The 21,921-nt window shown below is 38.1% G+C and overlaps 1 protein-coding gene across 7 annotated transcripts in view; it reads left to right on the forward strand.

Annotated features, from left to right (window-relative positions):
• FAM172A (family with sequence similarity 172 member A) overlaps positions 1-21,921 on the forward strand; it is a 265,939-nt gene that overhangs the window by 152,109 nt on the left and 91,909 nt on the right. For all 7 annotated transcript variants that reach the window (XM_032095251.1, XM_032095252.1, XM_032095249.1 and 4 more), the window contains one exon: positions 5,312-5,431. In XM_032095251.1, coding sequence (XP_031951142.1) covers positions 5,312-5,431 — 120 coding nt within the window. The remainder of the gene's footprint in view (positions 1-5,311; positions 5,432-21,921) is intronic.

Genomic DNA, 21,921 nt, shown 5'->3' on the forward strand with positions numbered 1-21,921 from the left:
ATTAGTGTTGCCCGTGTCAGTAAGTAAAGCAGAAATACAATTCCTACCCTTAATAAAATGTCCTGCTGTCTCTTGGGATGACCACTTGGACTGAAGCAGGGAACCTTTCCCAAATAACTGTGCAAGATTTCTCTCAGCTCCGTGATTGAAAAGGTAAGAAAGATTTTTGCATAGATGGGGTGCTTCCTAATACACTGGAATTTCTCAGTTAAAGTCAAAATCTTAAATGTTCTGAGCTAGACACTTCCAAGTCTTGTCTTCACATACTCATGCTGCAGAAACACATTAATACAAGATGCTTGCTTTCACTTCTTTTCCTGTTTTCAGTTTATACCCTCTCCTTATTTTCATCCTCTTCTGTGGTTGTAATAACCTATCTCCTCTCTTTGGGGGTGGAAATCACATGCTGACTGGTTTTTTTGTTTCTGTTATGGCTTTCTTGCGCTCAGAGCTGTCCTGGTTCTCAGCCAGGACAGAGTTAATGTTTATGTAGTAGCTGTGAGGGCATGGAGCCTGGACCCATGTGGGCATGTCTAGGTTATTATTCTAGATCACCTCTTGTCACTGTCAGGGCAAAAATGAGGGATTCTTACTTCCCAGAAGGGGTGCAGCTTGTGGTCAGAAGAAAAGCATGGGTGAGGAGGCTCTGTCTGCCATTTTGTGGATTGTCGCGGGGTCACACCAGGTCAGCTCAGGCTCAGTGAGCATTTTTTTGCGTGTAAATCACCTTCTTTTTTGTATACTTTTGTTATTAATATCATTACTGTTGCTGTTTGTTTTCTTATCTCATTGCTGTTTCCAGTAAATTTTTCTTATCTCAACTGATAAATTTTGATTTTTGTGTCTCCCACCAGAAGAGGGGTGGGAGGAGCAGTGTCTGGTTTGGGAGAGTCTTGGTTTTGGGGGTCACTAAATAAGTTCCTAATCCATGACAAAAGCCTCTTAGACCATGTCCTGCACTGAAATTTTGGAGCTGCCTGGGTGATAGTAACCCATCATGTTGTTTCATTTTGTTCCACTCTAGTGAAAAAGTTTTTGTCTCATGTAAAGCAAATATTTGCAAAAGGGATGAGAAAAATGCAGCAAGTGATAAGCATTATTTAGTACTCATGATGGGTGTTGTTGTAACAGGGTATTTTTATACTTACATGAATTTTAATGGAATGATTTTTTGGAAGTTTTGGGGGGGATTGCAAAAGTTTGCCTGCCCCAAGGCTCCCTGAGGCAATGGGACAAGCTGTATGTGACTGTCAAGGTGTTGCTGGTGGGAAAGATCTAACATCTCCAGGGATAGGAGATCAGAGCCTTCTGCATCCTTCTGCCTCCCAGCCAGTGTGCGGTTTTGTTCTCCCATATTTAACGCATGTACCATACTTGTTTACAAGTATCAAGCTAGAAGGAGAAATTGTTTTGCTGTGATAAGTGGTAATTAGAGAAACCACTTTCAAATAAATGGTTAAAAAGCTATTCAGTTGTATGGCATATCTCCCTAGTTGTGTGCACTTGTCACTTGTCTCAGAAAAATGTGATTTCTACTCCTTGATTTAAAAAAAAAGCCAAAGTAGGTTACCAGATCTGAAAACTACATTTTATTCTTTTTTTTTTTCCTTTATGTGATTTTTTTTAAATTTTGATGTATTAGAAGTTTAGGATGGGGATCTGAGCTGTTCTGCCCAAGTAAAGCTGATGGTGGTTCAAGGCCTCCCGATCTTGCCGCATCTGTAACTTTCTAGCAACAGATTACTTAAAAAAAAGGGGAAAGAAAGGGAAAATTTGGCACTGAAACACAAAATATGTGAACCTGTCACAGTAAGCAGTCTCAAAGGGCAAGCTGCTTTGCAGGAGCTAATTAACCTTAGGAAATAATTACACAAATATGCAAATGTTGTTTAGACAATTCCATGTGTTATCGACTCAGGTAGTCCATCATAACTGCAGACCTTGCAATGTCTAGGTGTTAGAATCTGGCATAGTTGATAAGGCTTCAGTTACTGCACCACTCCAACCTGGTATTTAACAATTAATGACTGTGATATTACATTGGTAAATTTAACCTAGTTTTTTGAATGCAACAGGATATAATATTGTATTCACAGTGTGCATACTGCTTATCTGTGTATACTTAATGGCTCCAGCCATTAAAATGTTATATACCTTTCTACTCCTAGGACTAGCAATACTGGAAAAAATGACAGACCAAAATCTGAGTTCACTCCCTCCACTTTTCTGCCCAATGGATAGCCCAGAAATAGCCTTGTTTGGGGCTACTTTGTATTAGATAAACATTGCATGGTAGCCTTTTCACATAATATGGTTCTTAGTCTTTTTTTTACTTTCATGTCTAATTATATATATTGATCAAGAGGAACGGTTTTCAGAGGAATGGAGACCCAGAACTATGTCTTCCACAACTCCAAAGAACCAGACTGCTTATTTTGATGTATAGTTACCTCTTACAGGTGACCAGCTTTCAGCAGCTGGAAATCTAAGTTCAAGTTTCCCAGCACCTTTCCAGTCTGTTCCAGAAACAGGTATCATTCAACCTGAGGTGACTTTTGAGATGCGTAGTGTGATTTCTCCAGGCTAATCTCCAGTCACTTCTGTACACTTGTATAGGTAGTTAAGTAAACTCTGACCAAGAGACCCCCTCTCTATCAAATAATTTAAAAATGTTCTATATAAGTGCATTCAATTTAGCTGCAGTGAAATTACAGAAAGCAACAGTTGCCTGAGACTGTCACCTTTCATACTGAAAATGCAGCATCCAGTCTCATAATTTAATCCAAGCCAGGCAATGGGGGTTGAACCTCACAGACTCAGTGCAATTTGAAATCCTAAGGTGCTCTGCTCCTGCAGCTGGATGTTTCATGTACAAATTTGGCACCAAGTCTGAGGTGTTTGTAATATGGGCTTGTTACAAAGGGAAAAATAAGCACATGCTCTGAAGAAAGAGCTTTTCTTCTAAACATATAGGACTCCTACAAACTCCTTCTTACACATAAGTGCTTTTCTTACCTTGTTTAGGGTTTAGCAGAAGGTGCAGCAACCCAGTTTATCCTGACATTTTATGGCTTTTTTTTTAATCAGTAATAAAGGCAACTGTACTTACAGTCTATATTTAACTCATTCTAGCTCATTTCTTTTCGCTTTTATAGAATCCTGTTGAGTCTTTGTACTGGACTGTGAAGCTGTGCAGTTATTAATTTGGTTTACTAGACCACTGGTTATGCTTTGATTGGTGAAAGCTTTTTTGGGCTGAGTTCAGAAGCTTTTTGCTGATGTCTTTAGTCTTGTGGAATTTAAAACTGTGTGCTTTTATCAGCAGGGTGTAGAATAATAAATACAAAGTAACCTGAAAATGCTATATTAAGCAGAAACAACGTCCTCTTTTTCTCAGAATGTTAAAACAGCATTGGGTACCTAGATAAAAATTGCTGGTAAGGATATCAATGGTAACATCATTATTGAAAAACAAGTACCTCCTGTGTATCGAATGAAGATAAATCTTTTATAAATTAGTAATTTTAAAACTTTCCCAGTGTTTTAATATGCTTTTTCCATACGTATTCTAGAGTACATCACTTTTACATAGGAGACTCCTGTTCAAGTCGTTCTTCAGCTTTATCTCAATAACTGGTCTGTCAATCATATTTTCTTTATGTAATTTCTTTTAAAAAACTTCCCTCATTCCTCACAAAGGAAGGAATCTTTACCTATCTATACAATAAAATTTCAAAACAGCAACAAACAGTTTTGGAGTAAGTCCTTTCTCACACTGAGGTGGTTTACAATAGGTGATACATAATTAGTTAAAACTGCTTTCTGTCATAGTCAATGAAGAGCAGATTCTGTCTAGGAATAAGAGGAATTCAGGTTTTTCTGGCTTTTAATCACTGCTGCCATAGTGGAAAAGCATAAAAGCACATCATTATTCTAAAAACTTTGAGTCAGGATCCATAAAGATTTGCAGCCATCTCACTCTTATGTAGGAAACAGGGCATGAAAAGAGAAATAAAAGCCAAAATCCACCAGATTATCTAGTTGTGTCTCTTCCCACGGATTTTAGACACTTACAAGAGCTTAAATCCTCAAAACTGAGTTACAGAATGGAATTGAGATCTAGATCACTTCAATATTCTTGATAAATTTCAATAATTCACACTGTGTAATTAGATGCCAGTGGCTATTACTGGTTTGTGCTTCCTTTTTCATAAGGAAATGAGGCATTTGTTGTCTGTGTCTGAGTCACCTCAGGATATTAAGTTGGTGGAGCAGAGCAAAGGGAAAAGGGACGCAAATTTTAGGAAATTACATGACCTTGACTGATCAGCTCTTTCTGGCATTGAAGAGCCTGGAATGAGCCGGCATTGTTATCCTGAGTGTGTGAAATACTGATGGAGCGGGGTACCTAGCAGAGCATCTTATTCTTGTCACCTGAGACTAGACCAAATTTGTAGTTGTGACCTCAACAACCTGAGAAATAATGCAAATATAGAGGGGTATGGTGCTTGCCAAGAGTCTCTAAGATAGGAGTACACAACTGTGAGTTTTGATCACAGTACACTAAAATCAGTGTGTGTCACTCTAGTGCCTTCTGTGACTCTTACACTGGCTGGCTTTGACAAAGTCTTGTTCAATAATAAGAAAAGGTGGTCCCCTAGTTACCAAAAACTCCAAAGTAATGGCTGCCACCAGTCAAGAGGTGTTTTATTTGCACTGTGTCTCATAATCTGCAGTCACAAAAAGTAACATTTAAAAGAGTAGCTGTAAATGCCATTACTTTAATCTTAATTCGGGTTTTCAGTGGCTCATAATATGGGAAAAAAAAAAAAGGTAAAAACTGAAATTATAGGTCTTTACCAATCTACATTATTCTACGATTATGTATTTATATTGTTCCTACCTGTTTTTATTTGTTTTATCAGTCTAAGGCATAAGCACTTTAAACAAACCATCATTGAACAAACATTTGACAAAGAATTGTAAAAAGAATGAAAATCTGAGCTGTAGCTTATAGTTCTTATGAATGCCTTTGTTTAGCGGAATTGTCATCATGGTATTTACACAAAATTTTGCAGGTACATAGTTTTTGTTATATTTGTTAAAGTAAACTGAAAAAGCAACAGTTTTGCTGCCTTTAAATTGCAATCTTGAATTTTCTTTATTTAGACAAAAGAATCTGTTCTTTTTTTGATTCTAGTGTGTATTCATTTGATCTTTAACAAACATTCTAACATATAGGAACACATTGCTTTTAGACAGAATTGCCATTTTTTAAAAGATAATTGTCACAAACAATTTCTTTCTGCAGGATAATGGCTCTCCTGAAGAACATGCAATTTATGTTTGGGACCATTTTATTTCCCAGTCAGCTGCAGAGAACGTGTTTTTTGTTGCTCACAGTTATGGTGGACTTGCCTTTGTAGAGTTGGTAAGTGTGAATTCTCCATTGCCTTCTTTCCTGAAGACTGTTACAGATTTTCAACATTCTTTGTGGTCACCTTCTTGAAAGTAGCCAGGTAGAAACAACTGAACCAGTGGTCATGTCGGTTAGGATTTCTTTGCAACCAGAAGGTCACTGTGTCTTTTCTCATTTTGAGATAGACAATAAGGTCCCAAGTGTGCATGAACCTGAAAGACTGTGGGGAAACAGAACACACTGGACCCTTCTTGTCTGGACTATGTACTGAAAGGCACCAGTTTCTGCTAAGGGGCAGAAAGACCAGAGGACATAGGAGACTGAGGACATATAAGAACGGTTTTAAAGTAAAGTCACAATAACAAATGCAGCTTTTTGTATATAGATTGGAACTGAACATGTGGGGAAGTTTGGCAATTGTATTCAGTTTTTGCAGTTTTTCTACAAAGGTCTGCAGAACTTGCTGGAAAGACTTCTGTTTTCCCATTTATTAGGCTCTGCAGTGATATAAGGTGAGGAAAAACTTTGCTCAGTGTAAAGCTGCTCTACATCTGGTGCCAAGACTGCTGAACATCCAGTTTGTCAGTTTTTCACTCTTTTCTCTAAAGGCAGATCTCTTGACCCCAGCTGGTATACCAAGTTGCCTGTTAAACTTGTATACCATTCTGTCAGTGTAGCTACAGTCTCCTTGTGTGATTTTAAGACACTAGTGTAATCAGGATGTGTTTTACTGAAGAAAAGTGAGGGTCCTGTTTATGGTGGAAAAGTAAATTGCAGAGCATTACAGCTGGTTTTATAGACACAGGAAACACCAGACATATGTGTACATCATTTATCTACAGCACATTAGTTTAATCTAACTGAAAGTTGATTAAGGTATATCTAACCTGAACATAAGATGAATGCCTTAGTTGAGAAAAAGCATGCATGAATGTGTTGGTTAAGCATGCATGAGTGTCTTGGTTTTAATCTTATGCTGCTCCAAATAGCAATAGCAATCCAGACCATGACCACTTGTATTATTTTAAAAATTTAAGATTTTCCTTAACCCCTTTTTTGTTGTTGTTGAAATTAATGCAGTTTTCATTTTCTCTCTGGTCCTGGAAGAGTATTTGTAAAATATGCATGACATGTACAGATTTGAGACTTGAGAAAGTTCATTTTCCTGATCTGAAGATCGTTTGGGAATTGATCATTTTTCACAGGTATTTTATTACCTGGTCAATAAATACTAAATTTTTAAGAGACCTTGAAGGTGAATAACTCCTTCTGTAACCACATCTTTGGGCAAAAAATATGTTGCGTGCATGTGCCTGTTGCTCTTGAGATGCCATGAAGGTTAGGGAGCAGTTGCTCTGTCTTGGCTTTCCTGAGTTGTGATTTTCAGCTGCTCTGTGTTTCAGCCTAGGTTATTCTGGTGTAACTAGTGGGTCCAAAGTAAAACTTTGGCAGAATTTCTGTAGGTTTTGTAAAGCCACATTGTTTGGGCCACCAGATGCCCAGAGATACATACGCTTAGCAGAGGGCAGGAAAAAGATCAACTGGAGACCTTTTTCGGTGTTTCCTAAACAGGCTTGGAGGAGGCTTGGAGAGTTTTTCCATCACATTTCAGTCAATGGCTTGAGGTGGCCTGGGTAACAGATGACCAAGGTGTCATTACCATTTTGCCGGTTTCTCTTGTCACACTGGTGGATATTTCTTCACTTTTGTTCTACTTTAATATGAAGCACACTGATGTTTCAGAACAAGACTTGACTTCTGACCTTGGGGTTTCCAGGGTCAGGGTGCTCAGGGCCTGTGAAATTATCACAAGCTGAGCGAAAGTTTTTATCAATCGCAGGAAGCAACCAGTAAGTAAGAAGTTAAAAAGGACCTTTGTCAGAAAGACAAGATGGTCTCAGTAAGGGTCAGCTTCTGTAGTCTGCTGTCTCTGCAGGACATGCATGCCTGAGAGGAAGAATATAATACATATCCATTGACACATCACATACCTGTCATGCAAAACTAGACCTGGAATGTATTTTTAATGTAACCCAATGTTTTTCTAAAAAATCAAAGGATATAAGCACCTGGTTTAGGCAGAGGTAGTTTGATATTTGAGTTCTACTGAAAGCAGTTTGATTAAATAATTCGTACACTGAAGGACATACCATTGAAATAAACCCTGAACTATTTTATTGCAGTATTAATTTCTAAGATTTTATTTTGTTATCATCTCATTTCTCTTAAACTTTATATCCATACGGCACTTAGTAATTGCAATGAGCTCCAAAAAGAAATGCAGCAGCTGATGGGCAATTACTGTCTTATGACAAATACATTTTCGATCACTTCACTTTCTTCTCTGATTCATGTGGGGGTGATGATGAGGTTGATAGAGCAGCTACACCATATAGCAACTGTACCACCTCTACACTTCCTTTGCAAGTTTTTGGGCTAACTGATTCATGAAATTGTAGGTTACAGTTGTTATGGAGACCTGTTGCCCAGCTGCTCCTTCTGCATCCGTGCCTCTTACAGGAGAGCAGTGTGAAGCATATGGCTTTAATTTGGAATGAAGGTTTCTGCCTGAGCCCTCTGAATTTTATTTTGCCAGTAGGAAAAAAGAAAACAAGCAAAAAATATCCAAAAATATTTGTTTTCAATTGATATCTTTTTAGTCAACTTTCCATGTTCAGTGCTGTGAGGTCTGTCATGATGGCTTGCAGTCGTCTCAGCCATGGCTTGCCACTTCATCAAAGTGCAAGGCTCTTGGTGAAAACAGGATGTTCCGGCATTAAACTGAAAAACCCAACGAAAGCAGTCTTGTTCATGGACATTCATACCATCATGTGGGAGGAGCTGCCACTCTCCCAGGAAAAGGTAGAGAACAACATTCAGCCTTGCACAGGCAGTACCCATCCAGGTGCTTCTTTGTTTGAAGATGCTGAGGGAGGTAGCACAGGAAAGGCAGTCCTGCTCTGCCTTATCCCTTGATTGGCATGCACTTTGTTGGGAAACTCAAAGTGAAAAGAGAGCAAATAGGACCATCACATATGAAATTGGTATAAAAAGAGGATCATTTTTATTTACAAAACTTTGGTGGCCAAAGCTTGGTCTTCATTCCAAATTTCTTCTCACCATCAAAATGAGGCTGTGTTTCAGAAGTCCTTCATTAAACAAACAAGTAAAGCTTGGCTGCAATTTTAAAATATGTGCCACATCAAGTAAAAATTTTGTTGATCTTTGCAGCTTTTTGATTTACATTTTCTCGTGTCTGTGATTCCAAGATATTAAGAAAAATAGGGTGAGTCTGAAATATCATCCTTAAATACAAAGAAATCATTACCCAGTTACTGCAACATAGGTACACATTTTCTGTACCTTGTTGTGTCATAGATTACTAGGGGAATAATTGAAAGTGATTAAAATGTGGGGGAAATAAAGTTTCACCAACAAATGTATTAAGTTTTATTGTTGTTCTGTTGTTTGTAGGTTGAATTACAAGTGGTAAATCATAAGCCATATGTTAGAATGCATCTTAATATTTAGTAATTAAAACTTGGTGTAATTGTGGTTTGAAATTAAACATGCATGTGATAATATCTACACGTAAATTACTTTTTGAATGCACAGCACTAAAAACAATTGTTAGGTCATCGTGTTTTGCTAATTGCTAATTACTGATATTGAAAAACTCAAGCCATGATTCATGAACACATCTCAGCTTCTTAATTCAGTTATCCATTGCACAGTGTAGTCAAGGATTTATTTTCAGAAGCAGTTTGCTTTACTTGGTGGTAAATTGTGGAACTTTCCCAACTCAGATCTTATAATAATTTTATGAAATTTAACAGAAAGTGAGAATTTCAAGTTGAGGGAGTCAATTTTATATTTAGTTTACAGAAAATAAGAAGTTTCTGGTACAACGCCTCCTTTGAGTTTTTCTGCCAAATTTTGTGGGTTTACAATTATTTTGCCTTAAAAAGAATGTTTTTCCTTGTCATTGCCTGCATGAAAGACCCACACAGGAGAATCTTTGTGGAAGATTTCTGCTTTTTGTTTCCTATATTTCTGAGACCCTAGGCTTTGCATTTTCAATTGTTTCCTCATAATCTTATAACTAGAGGTGTAGCTTTTCTGTTTTAATTTTAGTTAAATGGTATCTTTTAAAAAAATACCAAGTATCATGGGAATCATGACAAAATTGTGAGAATCATTAATGGTAGCTCCATTGCTGTAAAACTGCAAAGTACACAGGGGAATGTAATAACTAGGAGAAGAAGGGTAGGTTCATTGTCTTTAGTAGGTGATAAACTATTCATTATGGTCTTTTGGCTAAAATATTGGGTGTATATATTGGTAATTTGCACAAAGGTGTGGGTAAAAGGAGGGGGGGAGGAGGGCATCATTTTAGCGAGCTTTGTTAAAATGTGAACCCTTAAAACACACTGTTCAAATTATGGCATCCACTGTAGAGTCCTAATTCCATCAAATCTGCCCATTTTGGCAATTTTAAATAATTTTAGGTCCATCATTTTGAGATATTGTCTGCAATATGCTGCCACTTCATTTTGATGTATTGTGCTGAGTATGGCAAGGACCTGGCCCTGGCTAGCACTGATAGGTGCCATAATAATGATGATAGACAGGCACCTGCTGAGCTACCTGTGAGTCTCTGAGGCTGCATCAGTATTCTGGCACAGGCAAAATGCAATTTAAGAAACTTAATGACTAGGCTTTGAACCTGTCATTAGTTTCTCATTAATTTAATTTCCTGAAGTCTCAGACTGAATGGTTTGTTATATTTGGCTTTTTATATATACTTATATAAATATATCTACTTATTTTTAAATTCAGTTTGCCTGGAAAATTGATGAGTGGGTACTGTGGACATACAACTCTTAATTCCCCTGGCTGACATATTAAATCGAAATACATCTACTGATGCGTGGTAGAGATAACATAAGATCTGTGATGGCTGTAGGAAGCATGGGAGAGAGCTGGAAGTAGACAGCTGAGAAGGAAAACACCTCAGTGACCAGAGTCTGTATTGTGAAGATAAAAGCAAAATACCACTATGCTTTAAAGCTTTGTGAGCATTTAACTGGGAAAAAAAGGACAGGAAAAAAGAAAAAAAAGACACTTTAGGTGTTGAATGTCAGTTGGGAGAGCAGTGTGGGATGCTGTATTGGAGGTTTATGGGGGCCTGGCTTATATGTCCAGTCTTTGTACAAGTCATCTCACCCAACTCCACCTGGTTTAGGTCTCATTTTTTTTTTGTGTTGGACACTTAGAATAACGTCTTTTTGAGTCAGGTCAGACTTAGTGCACACACTCAGAAAAACAAGCCTGAAAGTGAAAATGAAATCTTAATTCTGTTTGGTTATTTATTTCAGCTATTCATTGTTGTCCTTCTTGGAAAAATGCTCATTCATCTGAAAAAGATCAAATGAGAAATGAGGGTGGACAAGAGAAGCTAATGGAGGAGGCAGTGGTAGGTTGTGTAAAAAAGGGTTAGACAGGAATACGGTCTCTAGCCTTGATGCAGATTTTTTTAGTATTCCTGGTATGGACGTGGGCACACAAATGAAGTATGTGCTCCTGAAATTGGGTCCTGGCATTAAGTGATGAAGTCACCACTGTATTCAGAAGTAGAATTTCTGCAGTAATAGAAAGTAAAGGAAATAATACAAACTTCAGGACAGTTAGGCGTTGGCTGGCCAGTCATCTGCATTTGTGCACAAAGAGCAATCTCATCAACAGAGAACAGCAGAGCTGGAGAAGTCCTCAGACAACTTCATGGCCAGTGGCTGTAAGTGAATGACCAGGTAACGTAACAAAAGAGTCATATGTGATCCTGTGATTAGTTTGCTCTTTCTGTCCCAGGAAGGGAAATATTAATGCTGTCCAGCATGCTGCTGTGATTCATCTGAGGTAATTTGAGACATTTGGGAGGATTAAGTCAGTCTGGAAGAGATACGGGGAAGAGGTGTTGGTACGCTCAAATAATTGGAAAGCGTATTTTGCCAGAAGCAAATGACAGATCCTCAGACCTGCTGTGACATGGTGCCGGCATGGACAGGTCCTACCTGTCATAAGCACCAAAATCAATATAGCCATAGAGACAGTACACACATCCTTTAGACTTATCAGCCATAAAAAGAGCTGTGTAAATTGCTAGTGCTCTTACATTAACTTCAGTAACTATATCTAGAAAGAGAAGGTTCAGCATCTGCTTTGTATTTGCTGCCGAAACAGAGTTTAAAAGCATGGCTTGTTCAGCCTGGTAAAGGAAAGTTTAGAGGGATTGGTAGCACTCAGCAAATACATCAAGAGAATAAAGAGCAGGGAGGGAGAGCCATATAAGCCAAAGAACAATATTGGCACAGGAACAAATGGATTAAAACTGGTCATGAATAAATTTAGGATGGAATTAGGTTTCTCACCATTGGATTAGAAAGTCCTTCTTGGGAAAAGGACTGGGGTAAAGCTGCTGCCAAGCATGACCCACGCATGGCAAGAGTTATGTGAGTAATTGGCTGAGACTGTCTCTCCTTGGTGTGACCCAGGAGTCTGTGTTCCTGTGAAGACCATCATATGCAGGTGCATAATTTCAGCCATGAACAATTGGACCCCTTTTTGGATTAATTTTTCTGGAGTCAATGCTTCTCTTACTCAAGGCTCACTCCACTGGAATAGCTGAGTTTTAACCAAAAACAGGTCAAACCTCTTAACACCAGTGCTTGCAAACAACTTTTTTCCTTCCTCCTTACTTAGAATCATAGACTCAAAGAATATGCTGAAATGGAAGGGACACATCAGGATCATCAAGTCCAACTCCTGGCCCTGCTCAGGACACCCTAAGAATCACAACATGTCCCTGAGAGTGTTATCCCAATGCTTCTTGAACTCTGTTAGGCTTGGTACTGTGACCATTTCCCCAGGAGCCTGTTCCAGTGCCCAACCACTCTCTGTGTGAAGAACCTTTTCCTGACACCCAAACAAAACCTCTCTTGCCTCAGCTTTCTGCCATTCCCTCAGATGCTGTCAGTGGTCACAAGAGGAAAGAGGTTCCTCCTCTTCCCCTCCTGAGGATGTTGAAGACCACAATGAGGCCTCCCCCCAGTCTCCTCTTCCCCAGGCTGAACAGACCAAGTCACCTCAGCCACTCCTCACACAGCTTCACCTCAAGGCCCTTTACCATCATCATTACCCTCCTTGGGACATTCTCTAATAGCTTTATATCTTTCTTATATTGTGGCACCCAAAACTGCCCCCAGAACTCGAGGTGAGGTTGCCCCAGTGCAGAGCACAGCGGGACAATCCCCTCCCTTGCCCGGCTGGGGATGCTGTCCCTGATGCCCCCAGGACACGGGTGGCCCTCCTGGCTGCCAGGGCACTGCTGACTCATATTCAACTTGCCACTGACCAGGACCCCCAGCTCCCTTTCCACAGCACCACTCTCCAACCTCTTTGTCCCATTGACCTTGAATAACAGAGGAATTTGGGAGTAGACTTGTTTTTGGAAACAGTGGACTCTTTTTTGCTAATGCTTTTTGAAATGCACAAGTTTCAGTTTGAGGTAGAGAGCAACAGGCATAGCAGATCCTGTGGTGAGGGTTTGTGACCGTAAGGAAATTAAATGATGGAATGACCAAAAAATACTGAAATATACATGTCACTGTTTGCTGTACTGGGAACAGCTTCTTGATCACATTTGGCTTTTACTGATATGTAAAGACTCTGTGTGTGTGTGTACACATATATATGTATTTGCATGCATATATTGCCCATTCTAATACAGAGCAGAGAAACATTTTAGGCCACTCAGCCTAAATAAACACGCTGACAGGCATACACTGGCATAATTAGTTCACTTTCTAGCATTCATTTTTATTACCCGTTTGCATTGTGGTAGCAATCACATAGCATTGCCTTGTCCTAAAGAGCTTGCAATCTGGAAGAATGCTCTAATGGGAAGAGACAGAGGAATGATGAACGATTGCAACACAGTTCATAGCATCATAACTGCATGTCCTTTTTAATTTTTTGGTGGTTTAGTGTAAATGCCATGTAGGCATCACCTTCCTCAGTTCATCTGCAGCCCTGTTAGCCTTGCTGCTGGATGATAGTAGAGGATGGCAGCAGTGAAAGCCTGATCATTGGCCACTTCCAGAACAGACTCATGTTTTGAATATTCATCCCTCCTCGTTACCTTGCTCTAGGTAAGGTGCTCAGCCTCATTACATTTTGTTTCCTCTTAATCATTTGCTAATGTGGTATCTCATGCTTCATTCAGCTCAGACCATGGTCTGAGGCTAGCTGTGCATATGCCCCTTCCCCACTTCTTTCCAAAAGGAGAAGGACAGTGTTTCCTGGAAATCTATACCGAGTAGTAATTGTTGGCACCACCCATCATTACTTTTTGTCTCCTTTTACTGTTCATATTAATTTTCTGGTTTGACACAAAATTTGGCATGCTAGTTATGAAATAAACAAAGAACTGGATATGAGTAAAAGTTAGGGTTACTTGGAAATCCAGTTACTTGGAAATACGTGTTTGTAGCCTATGGGATTTGATGGTCAAAGGCACAACACTTTCTGCCTTTCTTTGGAGAAATTTTTCTAGAGTTGCATCACCTCACTAGTTTTATATTTTTATAACCTCTTTGCATTGTTTTAAAATCCATACATTACATAGTGAACATACAGATTTCTGCCTGAAGAGTTTTGTGATCTTTAGCATTTGTTCTTTTGTAGCTCAGCTTGTTCTTTTGTAGCTTGTTCTTTTGTAGCTCAGCTTATATAAGTAGGTCTTTTAAACTTTAATTTCTTATGCCTATCTGAATTCAGTTCTATTTGTCAACATTTCTTTGGCAGTATGCTGAGAATTGAACTCAGTATTTTAAGTGCAGTTAACATAATTAGCTCAGGATGAACTTCATTATCCTTGTTCTGATGTGCAGCATTTTGGTCAATGCAACCAGAGTGGTACTAGATTTTTTTTTTCCAAAGTTTCTTTGAATTTGGTACCTGCTATTGTTCATGTATCCCTCGAAGTGTTTCAGTGCTCTCGATTTTCCTTTCCCCAGTGGTACTGAATGTAGTAAATGTGAATGTAGTAGATTGTTTCCTCCCAACCCCCCCCCCCAAACAGTATTATCTCACAGTCTTCCTAATTAAATCTAGCTGTGTTGTGGCCCTTGTTGTGCAGGATGACAAACTGGATTGTCATAACAATCCCTTTTGTGCTACAGGTCTGTGAATCCTGGAAGCTTGTTTTGTATTTCTTTCATGCCTTACTTCTCTTGGCAGTTTCTCCCACTTTAATGTCATCTGCAAATTTAATTAATTCCAGGTAATTAATGAAGATGTTAAATAAAACCATATTTGGCATCTATCCCTATATCTGGCTAGGAATTTCCTTCTGACTCAGTAAATTCCTTTGTACTATTTTCCTTTCCTGCATTGTTTCAACTGTTTTAAATTCTGCAAGACAATATAATTTATCAGTCCATTTATTTTTCATTTCAAATTCCAGCTTTGAAAGAAAAAAAAAAAAAGCCAAAGCACAGGACCATATCCAAAGAACGTATCACTCGTTCTTTCAGCTGTTTGCAGATAAACATCATCCCTTGAGCATCTCAAAGCTGATGGGCAACATCTCTGTGCAACCATCTCCTTAAAATGTGTGGAGCACACTGTTGGTTGTGATAGTTAATTTCAGAACCCAGAACAACTGCTTTTCCTGAATTTCTTGCCTGGCTATTTATTCCCTCACTGGTTGCAGAAACTTCCTGGAAGTTAAAAGTTCCATAGAGGTGTTTGCTGTCTGAACCATCTCACACTCATCAGAGCTCTTCAAGACATTGAGGAAAGTCATCAACGGTAACAAGAGACGTCTTCTGTCCCAAACCTCTTAAGTACCTGACAATGCACAGTTTTGCCTTATCACCATTCTATTGATGTAAACTAATTCAGTCCATCTCTTTTTTGGCTCTCTGAGGTGAACTCCTGAGATGCTGGTACATATGCTGTCCTGCTGTGTCAATAAAAAGTCACATCTCCTATTCTCCCTGACAGACTTCCTACCTTTTCACCCCATCCAGGTTGATGATCTTCAGACTTTGCCTTCTTAATCTTCTATGGGTGTGCATCTTGCTTTTTTTTTAATGTTATCCACCTGTTTCTGGTTCTTACCAGAAGGTGCCTCTTTTTGCTGTGTTGCATGAGGACAGGAAAATGAAATTTCTAGGACATCAATTTATGTGGATGTGGTCATTGCATCTAGCTATGCATTAATATGGATGTAGAGTCAAATGTTTGAGTATGTTGTTGTGGGATTCTTTTCCCAGCAGGTATGGTATGAAAAAAACTGGCATTTTGTTAAACTTTGTGTATTGTTTTCTCTCTAGATTGGTTTGGAGAACAGCACAATACTAAAGATTTTACAAGATACGACATTGTCACAGTCTATAGGTTTACAGTTCTCTTTAAATGTATATAGGAACACTAATGAAGAAGTGTAGGAGTTTTATATTTGTTTATACAATGATAGATGTGGGAATTTCACACATAGTATGCACTTACAAGTTTTGTGGTGAATTTAGATTATTCCACCTAAAATATTAAGCTGTTCTAAATTCTGGCATTTGTTTTCATTTAATGGAATAAAATATTTAAAAAAGGAAGTTGTCTCACTATTATTTCATACTTTTTCCCATTTGTATGACCTTATGCTGATAAAGACTAAACAAGTGTATTATGTTCATGTTAATTTAAATGGTAATTATGGTGAAAAGTATATGTATGGCTTTTGCATGGAATAGTAGAGATTTTATAAAACTTTAAGACCCAGTTTAGAGGATCAATCAGAGGAACTACAAGTTAATATATGTTAGGCATTGCAAATCCAGGTGGAGTAAAAGGAATGCAGACATACTGTAGTAAAGGGACCTCTCAAAATGTGGTACCATAAGAAGCAGCTGGAATTTGCATTTTATCCTAAAACTTTCTTTAATCTAGTCAAGATGTGTTAGATAGCTGTTTCAGTATATTAGTGAAGTACTTTAATATTAATAATAACATGACTACCATTGTTTAAATGTTAAAATTATCCTATTTAAGGGCTTTGATTGAACGTGATAGGAAATAAAAATATGAGTAGATTTTGCACATATATTAATTGAGAAAGTTGTGCTTTTAGTGCTGCAGAATTGAACTGAGATTTTAATGCAATGTGTCAAAGTGCAGGAGTAAAATTGCCTCATAAACACCTGAAAAATAAATAGTTTAATTAGTTATTTTTCTCTTTTCCTTTTCCAAGGCAAATTAAGTCTAATAATGCAGTATTAGGATAGAAAGGGCATGAGGTTTTTACCTTGATTAAGCCGAGGCATTTTTATCTGCTTGTCAGTATCTGTATTCTATTTTGTCCTAGAGTGGCTTGAGACATCTGACATCTGAGTATTATATCCTAAAAAAATTCAAAACAAAATAACCCCAGCCACCCTCCTCTCAGTCCCTACCCCTGTGGGCATGTAACTGCCAGCGTTTTACAAGGTGTTAAAGTACAGTGATTATATTATCTCATCCTTTAAAAAAGAAGTGCATTGTTAATTTAACCCTCAGTAATCTTATTTCACCTCACCATTGCAGTCTACAGCTGGCAGATTTTTTTTCTTAAACCAGCTGTTGAAAATAACCTAGTTTAAAGAGTTCACGGCTGAACGTGAGGGATTCATCATTATATATTTACTGTCTGAGGCTGATATAGCTGTAAGATTTTTCAGATGCCATTGATCTATTGCGCATGTTTCCTCCCTGGGTTGCAGGGCGTGCTTCTATTTGCATAAGGCCCTGGGCAAGGTTCTTTCTCGCATTGATTGGCCTGTCCAAGGGAGCCTGATGTGCTCCTGCATTGATCACCCTGTCTTTTCTTGGAAGGCAGTGTTACGCAGAGTTCATCTCAAACATTCTAGGGAAAACTCTACGGCAGATGTCGCAATTTTATTCAGATGTTCCTTTGAGTATAGGCCTTTCCTTTTCTTTCCTTTTCCAGGATAACTTGCTTTGGTTTTGTTTTTTACTTACTTTGGATGTGTTTCTGCAGTTATAGCACAGCATAGACCAGAGTGTACTGAAAAGCTATATTACATTTACACAAATTATTCCATGCCGTGGTTTTTTTCCTTTAAAATAATGCCTACAGCTTCCAGCAAAAATCAAAACTACTCTGCCTTCAAAGAGTTCACAGTTATAATGGGAGAATTAATCTAAGAATATGTGTGCCGGTGTTTTAGCTTTGATTAATATTGTCAGTTTGTAACTTGTATGATTTGTACTAAATTTTCTTCAGTGTAAGAAAAATAGTTCTAAAATGGCACCTTCAGCATAAAACTGTGTTTGGATTTTGGTTTTCTAGGGGCATACTCCAAAATAGATCCTGCAGGTAAATTGCTGAGCAGACCAGTGGCTGATCGGCTCGGCGTTGATCTGAGAGGACAAATGCTTCCCTACTGTGTCCTTGGGTTACCGACATGGTGTGTTGGGGACTGTTTTTCCAAACCCAGCTTAAACAGCTGAGTTCTTGACTTTCCCTGGTAGGGGATGGAGCTTTTTTTCAATGTCTGCCACAATAATAACCCGTAATCAGGAGGTATGAAATCCACCGCTGCAATTTCTGAAAGCCACATATTTGCCTACATGCCTAGTTATAGGCAGAGTGCCTGTTACTATTGTCCACCAAACTCCTTTCTCTTGTCAGAATATGATTTTACATGTATATGTTCCTGTAGGTAAGGTGAAATGTGGTTATACCCAAAGGGTGGCTCATATCTAATGAATAAGCTGACATACGAAATTTACCAAGCCCGTGATAGTACTGCATGTTGGTGAAAAATAAAATACTATGAAAGAGTTCCTCTCCTATAGAAGACCAGAACAAAGAGCATCACACAGATGTTCCTTGATTACTTTTAGGAAAATTTCGTATGGATATTTTTGTGGATGTTGTAGAATTTTCTTTGAAAGAAATAAGTATTCAGAGATACACAGCTGAGGTCATGTTAACACAGTAACATAAACTCTGCATGCTTTTTTTTTTATTATTACTTGAATAATAGTTTCATGTCTTTCACTGAAGCAATAATGTTTCACATTGCATTGTGATACTCTGGCCTAGGGAACATATTCCTTTGGTCATTTGGTAAAACTAAACTCAGATAAGTATAATTCAGGTAGCAAATATGAAATTTCATCTTCATTATCATGCAAATGTGGTGAGAATGTAACATTTCCCAAGATGTCATTTGACTATTAGGATCTTTAGAAAATGGTCTCTCAAAGCCACAAAGCTAATATTCCAGAAGAAAGCTATATAATACCTAAAAATTGTCTATCCTTATTCTATATAAATAATAAATGTAGTAGGACAGACCATTATTAAAATCACAAAAGAATGTGTTGACCTATTGAAACAAGGATCTTTTTTGATTTTTGCATCAATGATGAGTTTCGACCTTTGCATAGCATAGAGGATGAACATGCAAATACAGATTTCAAAAAACTGCAGGGAAAAAAGAAATAGGGTCATAACTGGAAATCTGATCTAATTTTTTTCAGTACATAAATTAAATCTGTGGGTATTTATGCTGATATATATTTTGTTATAATGATAACGTATATAATGATATCTTATGCAAGTGTTACATATTTTGTGTGTCTGCAGTGTGCACATATTTTGCATCTGCAATGCTTTTCATTTTTCTTGAGCTCTCTTTTGCTGATACTTGAGTTAATGAAGGTAGAAGATGGGCATGGGCTAAATACGGACTAATCTCTTAAATGGGGAGTGGAACTTGCTTTTAATTCTAAAATAAAAGAAGAGCCTGAGTGTTTCATAGCAGCCCATTATCTGTGTTACTCAGTTGAAGAAAAACACTTGTTTTATATATGTGAACTGTGCAGGGCATCAAGACCCAAAAAATTTTTGGTAGCAAAAGAGATCTTTTACAAGCAGTTTCAGTTTTGTAAAAGAAAGACTGGGATGTGATTGTTTAGAATTAAATTAAAATGAAGGAAAGAAATCTAATCTTTTACTTCAGGTAGGAATAGTCTCTGGGAAAAAACATATCCATAGAATGCATTGTGCTGTTAAACAAAGTGGATGCCTTAGAAAAATGTGATGAAGATATATGTAGGTACTTCCAGACTTTCAGATACTCTCGATGGATGTTGCAGAGTGAGCTTTTTCTTGGCAGATATTTGCAGCCCCAATTGATGATCTGGATGTGTTGAAATAAGTGTTTTGAATGAGTTCTAATAATTGCTTGATTGCTGGGCATCAGGAATGCAGACAAGTCCTTTTACTCACTCTGAGTAAAATAGAACAGCACAATGTAAAAACTGATATTTTTAAGTTTTCCTGCTTTCTACAACAAAAAGTGACAATTTTCTGATGCAGGGCTGATAAAGAATGAAATTTCAGAGTCTGTGGTAATTTCAAAGTCTGTAGGTTTAGCTTGGTTTGGTTTTGGTTTTTTTTTTTTAGTTTGTAAAACTGGTATTTAGAGACTGAAAAATTTACAGAGGATGTTAGAAGTGTCATTTCTCTCCTGTGCCACTGAGATATTTTCGTTTTACAAGCACATTACTGAAGTTAAGAAGTAGTTCTGTGCTGTTTTGCTAGAGAGACCTTTCAAAGTCCAGGTACTGCTAATATGACAGATACCATGTAACAAGAATGTTTTCTGCTGTTTCACTCCACCCTACATGAACCATATGTATGTGGTATCTCCCCTCCACTCGAAACCTCTTAATGATCTAACTGCCACACTTCCATTACTCATGAGATACTCTAAGTGCATTTTATAAAAGTCACTGAACTTTATTTGCGCTTAATTTTTTTTGAGGTAAAATGAGGTGTTTAAATAACAAAGACTTGATCAAGAACTCCTCGACACTTGTGATATGGTGCAGCAGTCGGAGGAGGGAATTGATAGAGCCTCCCTATCTCACTCCAGAAATGCTAATTTTCTTCATGTTCTTACTTTGAGGAGAGGCTGCTCTGAGCATGATACAGGCTGCTTACCACCAGATTTAGTGCAGTCATAGTTTTAGCCCTACTTACTGCTGAAAGGGTAATGGGTGTTGGTGTTCCTAACAATAGTGCGTATAAAGGCAAAACAATTACAATTGTCCTGCTTAAGTAGAGGATAAATCCTTTTTTTGGCTGGGCAAAACTGATTTTTGTTGAATTGCATAGAAAATAGTGATGTTTTATTATTGACATTGCTTTGAATTGCACTTCTTTTATATGTACTTAATACTTTTTTATATTTTGCAATATTCTTCTAAGTAAAATCTAACTGAAGTTTTTACTGTGATTATGAACAAGTGCTACAGAAAAAAAAGAAATTTGAAATTTCAATGTCACTATATTTGGTAGATTCACATGAATTTGTGGAAAGGGATAGCAAGTCTATAGTTTGTAACTGCATAGAATTAAATTTAGTTATGTAATGCACATTCCTTGGGGTATCTTACTTGGAATTTAAAAAACCTTTCTAGCTTCTGCTTCTCTTTCATACAGACTAAGATAACTTTTTGCAGCTTAAACAAATATTTCTGAATCAGGTAGTTCAGGAGACACATCCTGTAGGGAAAAGCATCCACCTGTATTCAGTAAGCCAAGTGCATACATGCCACAGTGTGCTGTTCTGTCATCTCCCTGCATAAATCTCACACAGCTGCACACAGGATTACACATTGTACATAGTATCAGTATAAAATTCATAATAAGTTTTAGCAGAATAATTTTCTATAGCATCAAAGACCTATTGATGCTGGTAATACAAGAGGTGTGTTTCAGTCCTTCCCTGCTTCGCCCTGACCTCTCACATGTCGGCACACTCCCCTTCAATTACTCCTCTTCCACCCAGATATATCCCAAGTGAAACTTTTCCAGCCTGTCAGCAGCAAGTGCTTGGTGCCTGCCCTCACACAGCAGCCTGCATCCATCCCTTTCCTCCCTTTTCTGCAAAGCCAGTGCACCCCAGCCACCTGCCTCAAACAGCAGAAGTACCGAGGTCCCAAAAAAGCCTCCATTTTGATCATAACCCTCCTTGCAGTGCAAAGATAATGAGTAATACTGAGGAGATGTCAGTCTTTGGGCTTCTCTTTTCTTTTGCTGGTGTCATTCACGCCACGCAGATGCCTGTGCGGGGCTGCGCCTTGTGCATGTGCTCCCTGTCCTCAAGCGAGCCGCATGTGGCTTGCGCTCTGGGTAAATAACAGCTGCTTTTTTCTGCAAAATTAACTTCTGCCGGCCAGTCTAAAGTGTAACCTCCTATCACATTTTCTGCAGTACGTTGGCATCCTCAGGCACAAGGGGTGAAGTGTGCTATGGCAGGCAACCTCATCTTTCCTTCTGTTCCTTAAAATAGCTGTTAGCATCTTTGTGTATGGTGGGAAAATAATACAAATTTTCTTAACATGTGTTATATCTAATTGTGCTTTTG

The sequence above is a fragment of the Corvus moneduloides genome, chromosome Z (assembly GCF_009650955.1).
Source record: "Corvus moneduloides isolate bCorMon1 chromosome Z, bCorMon1.pri, whole genome shotgun sequence".
NCBI lineage: Eukaryota > Metazoa > Chordata > Aves > Passeriformes > Corvidae > Corvus > Corvus moneduloides.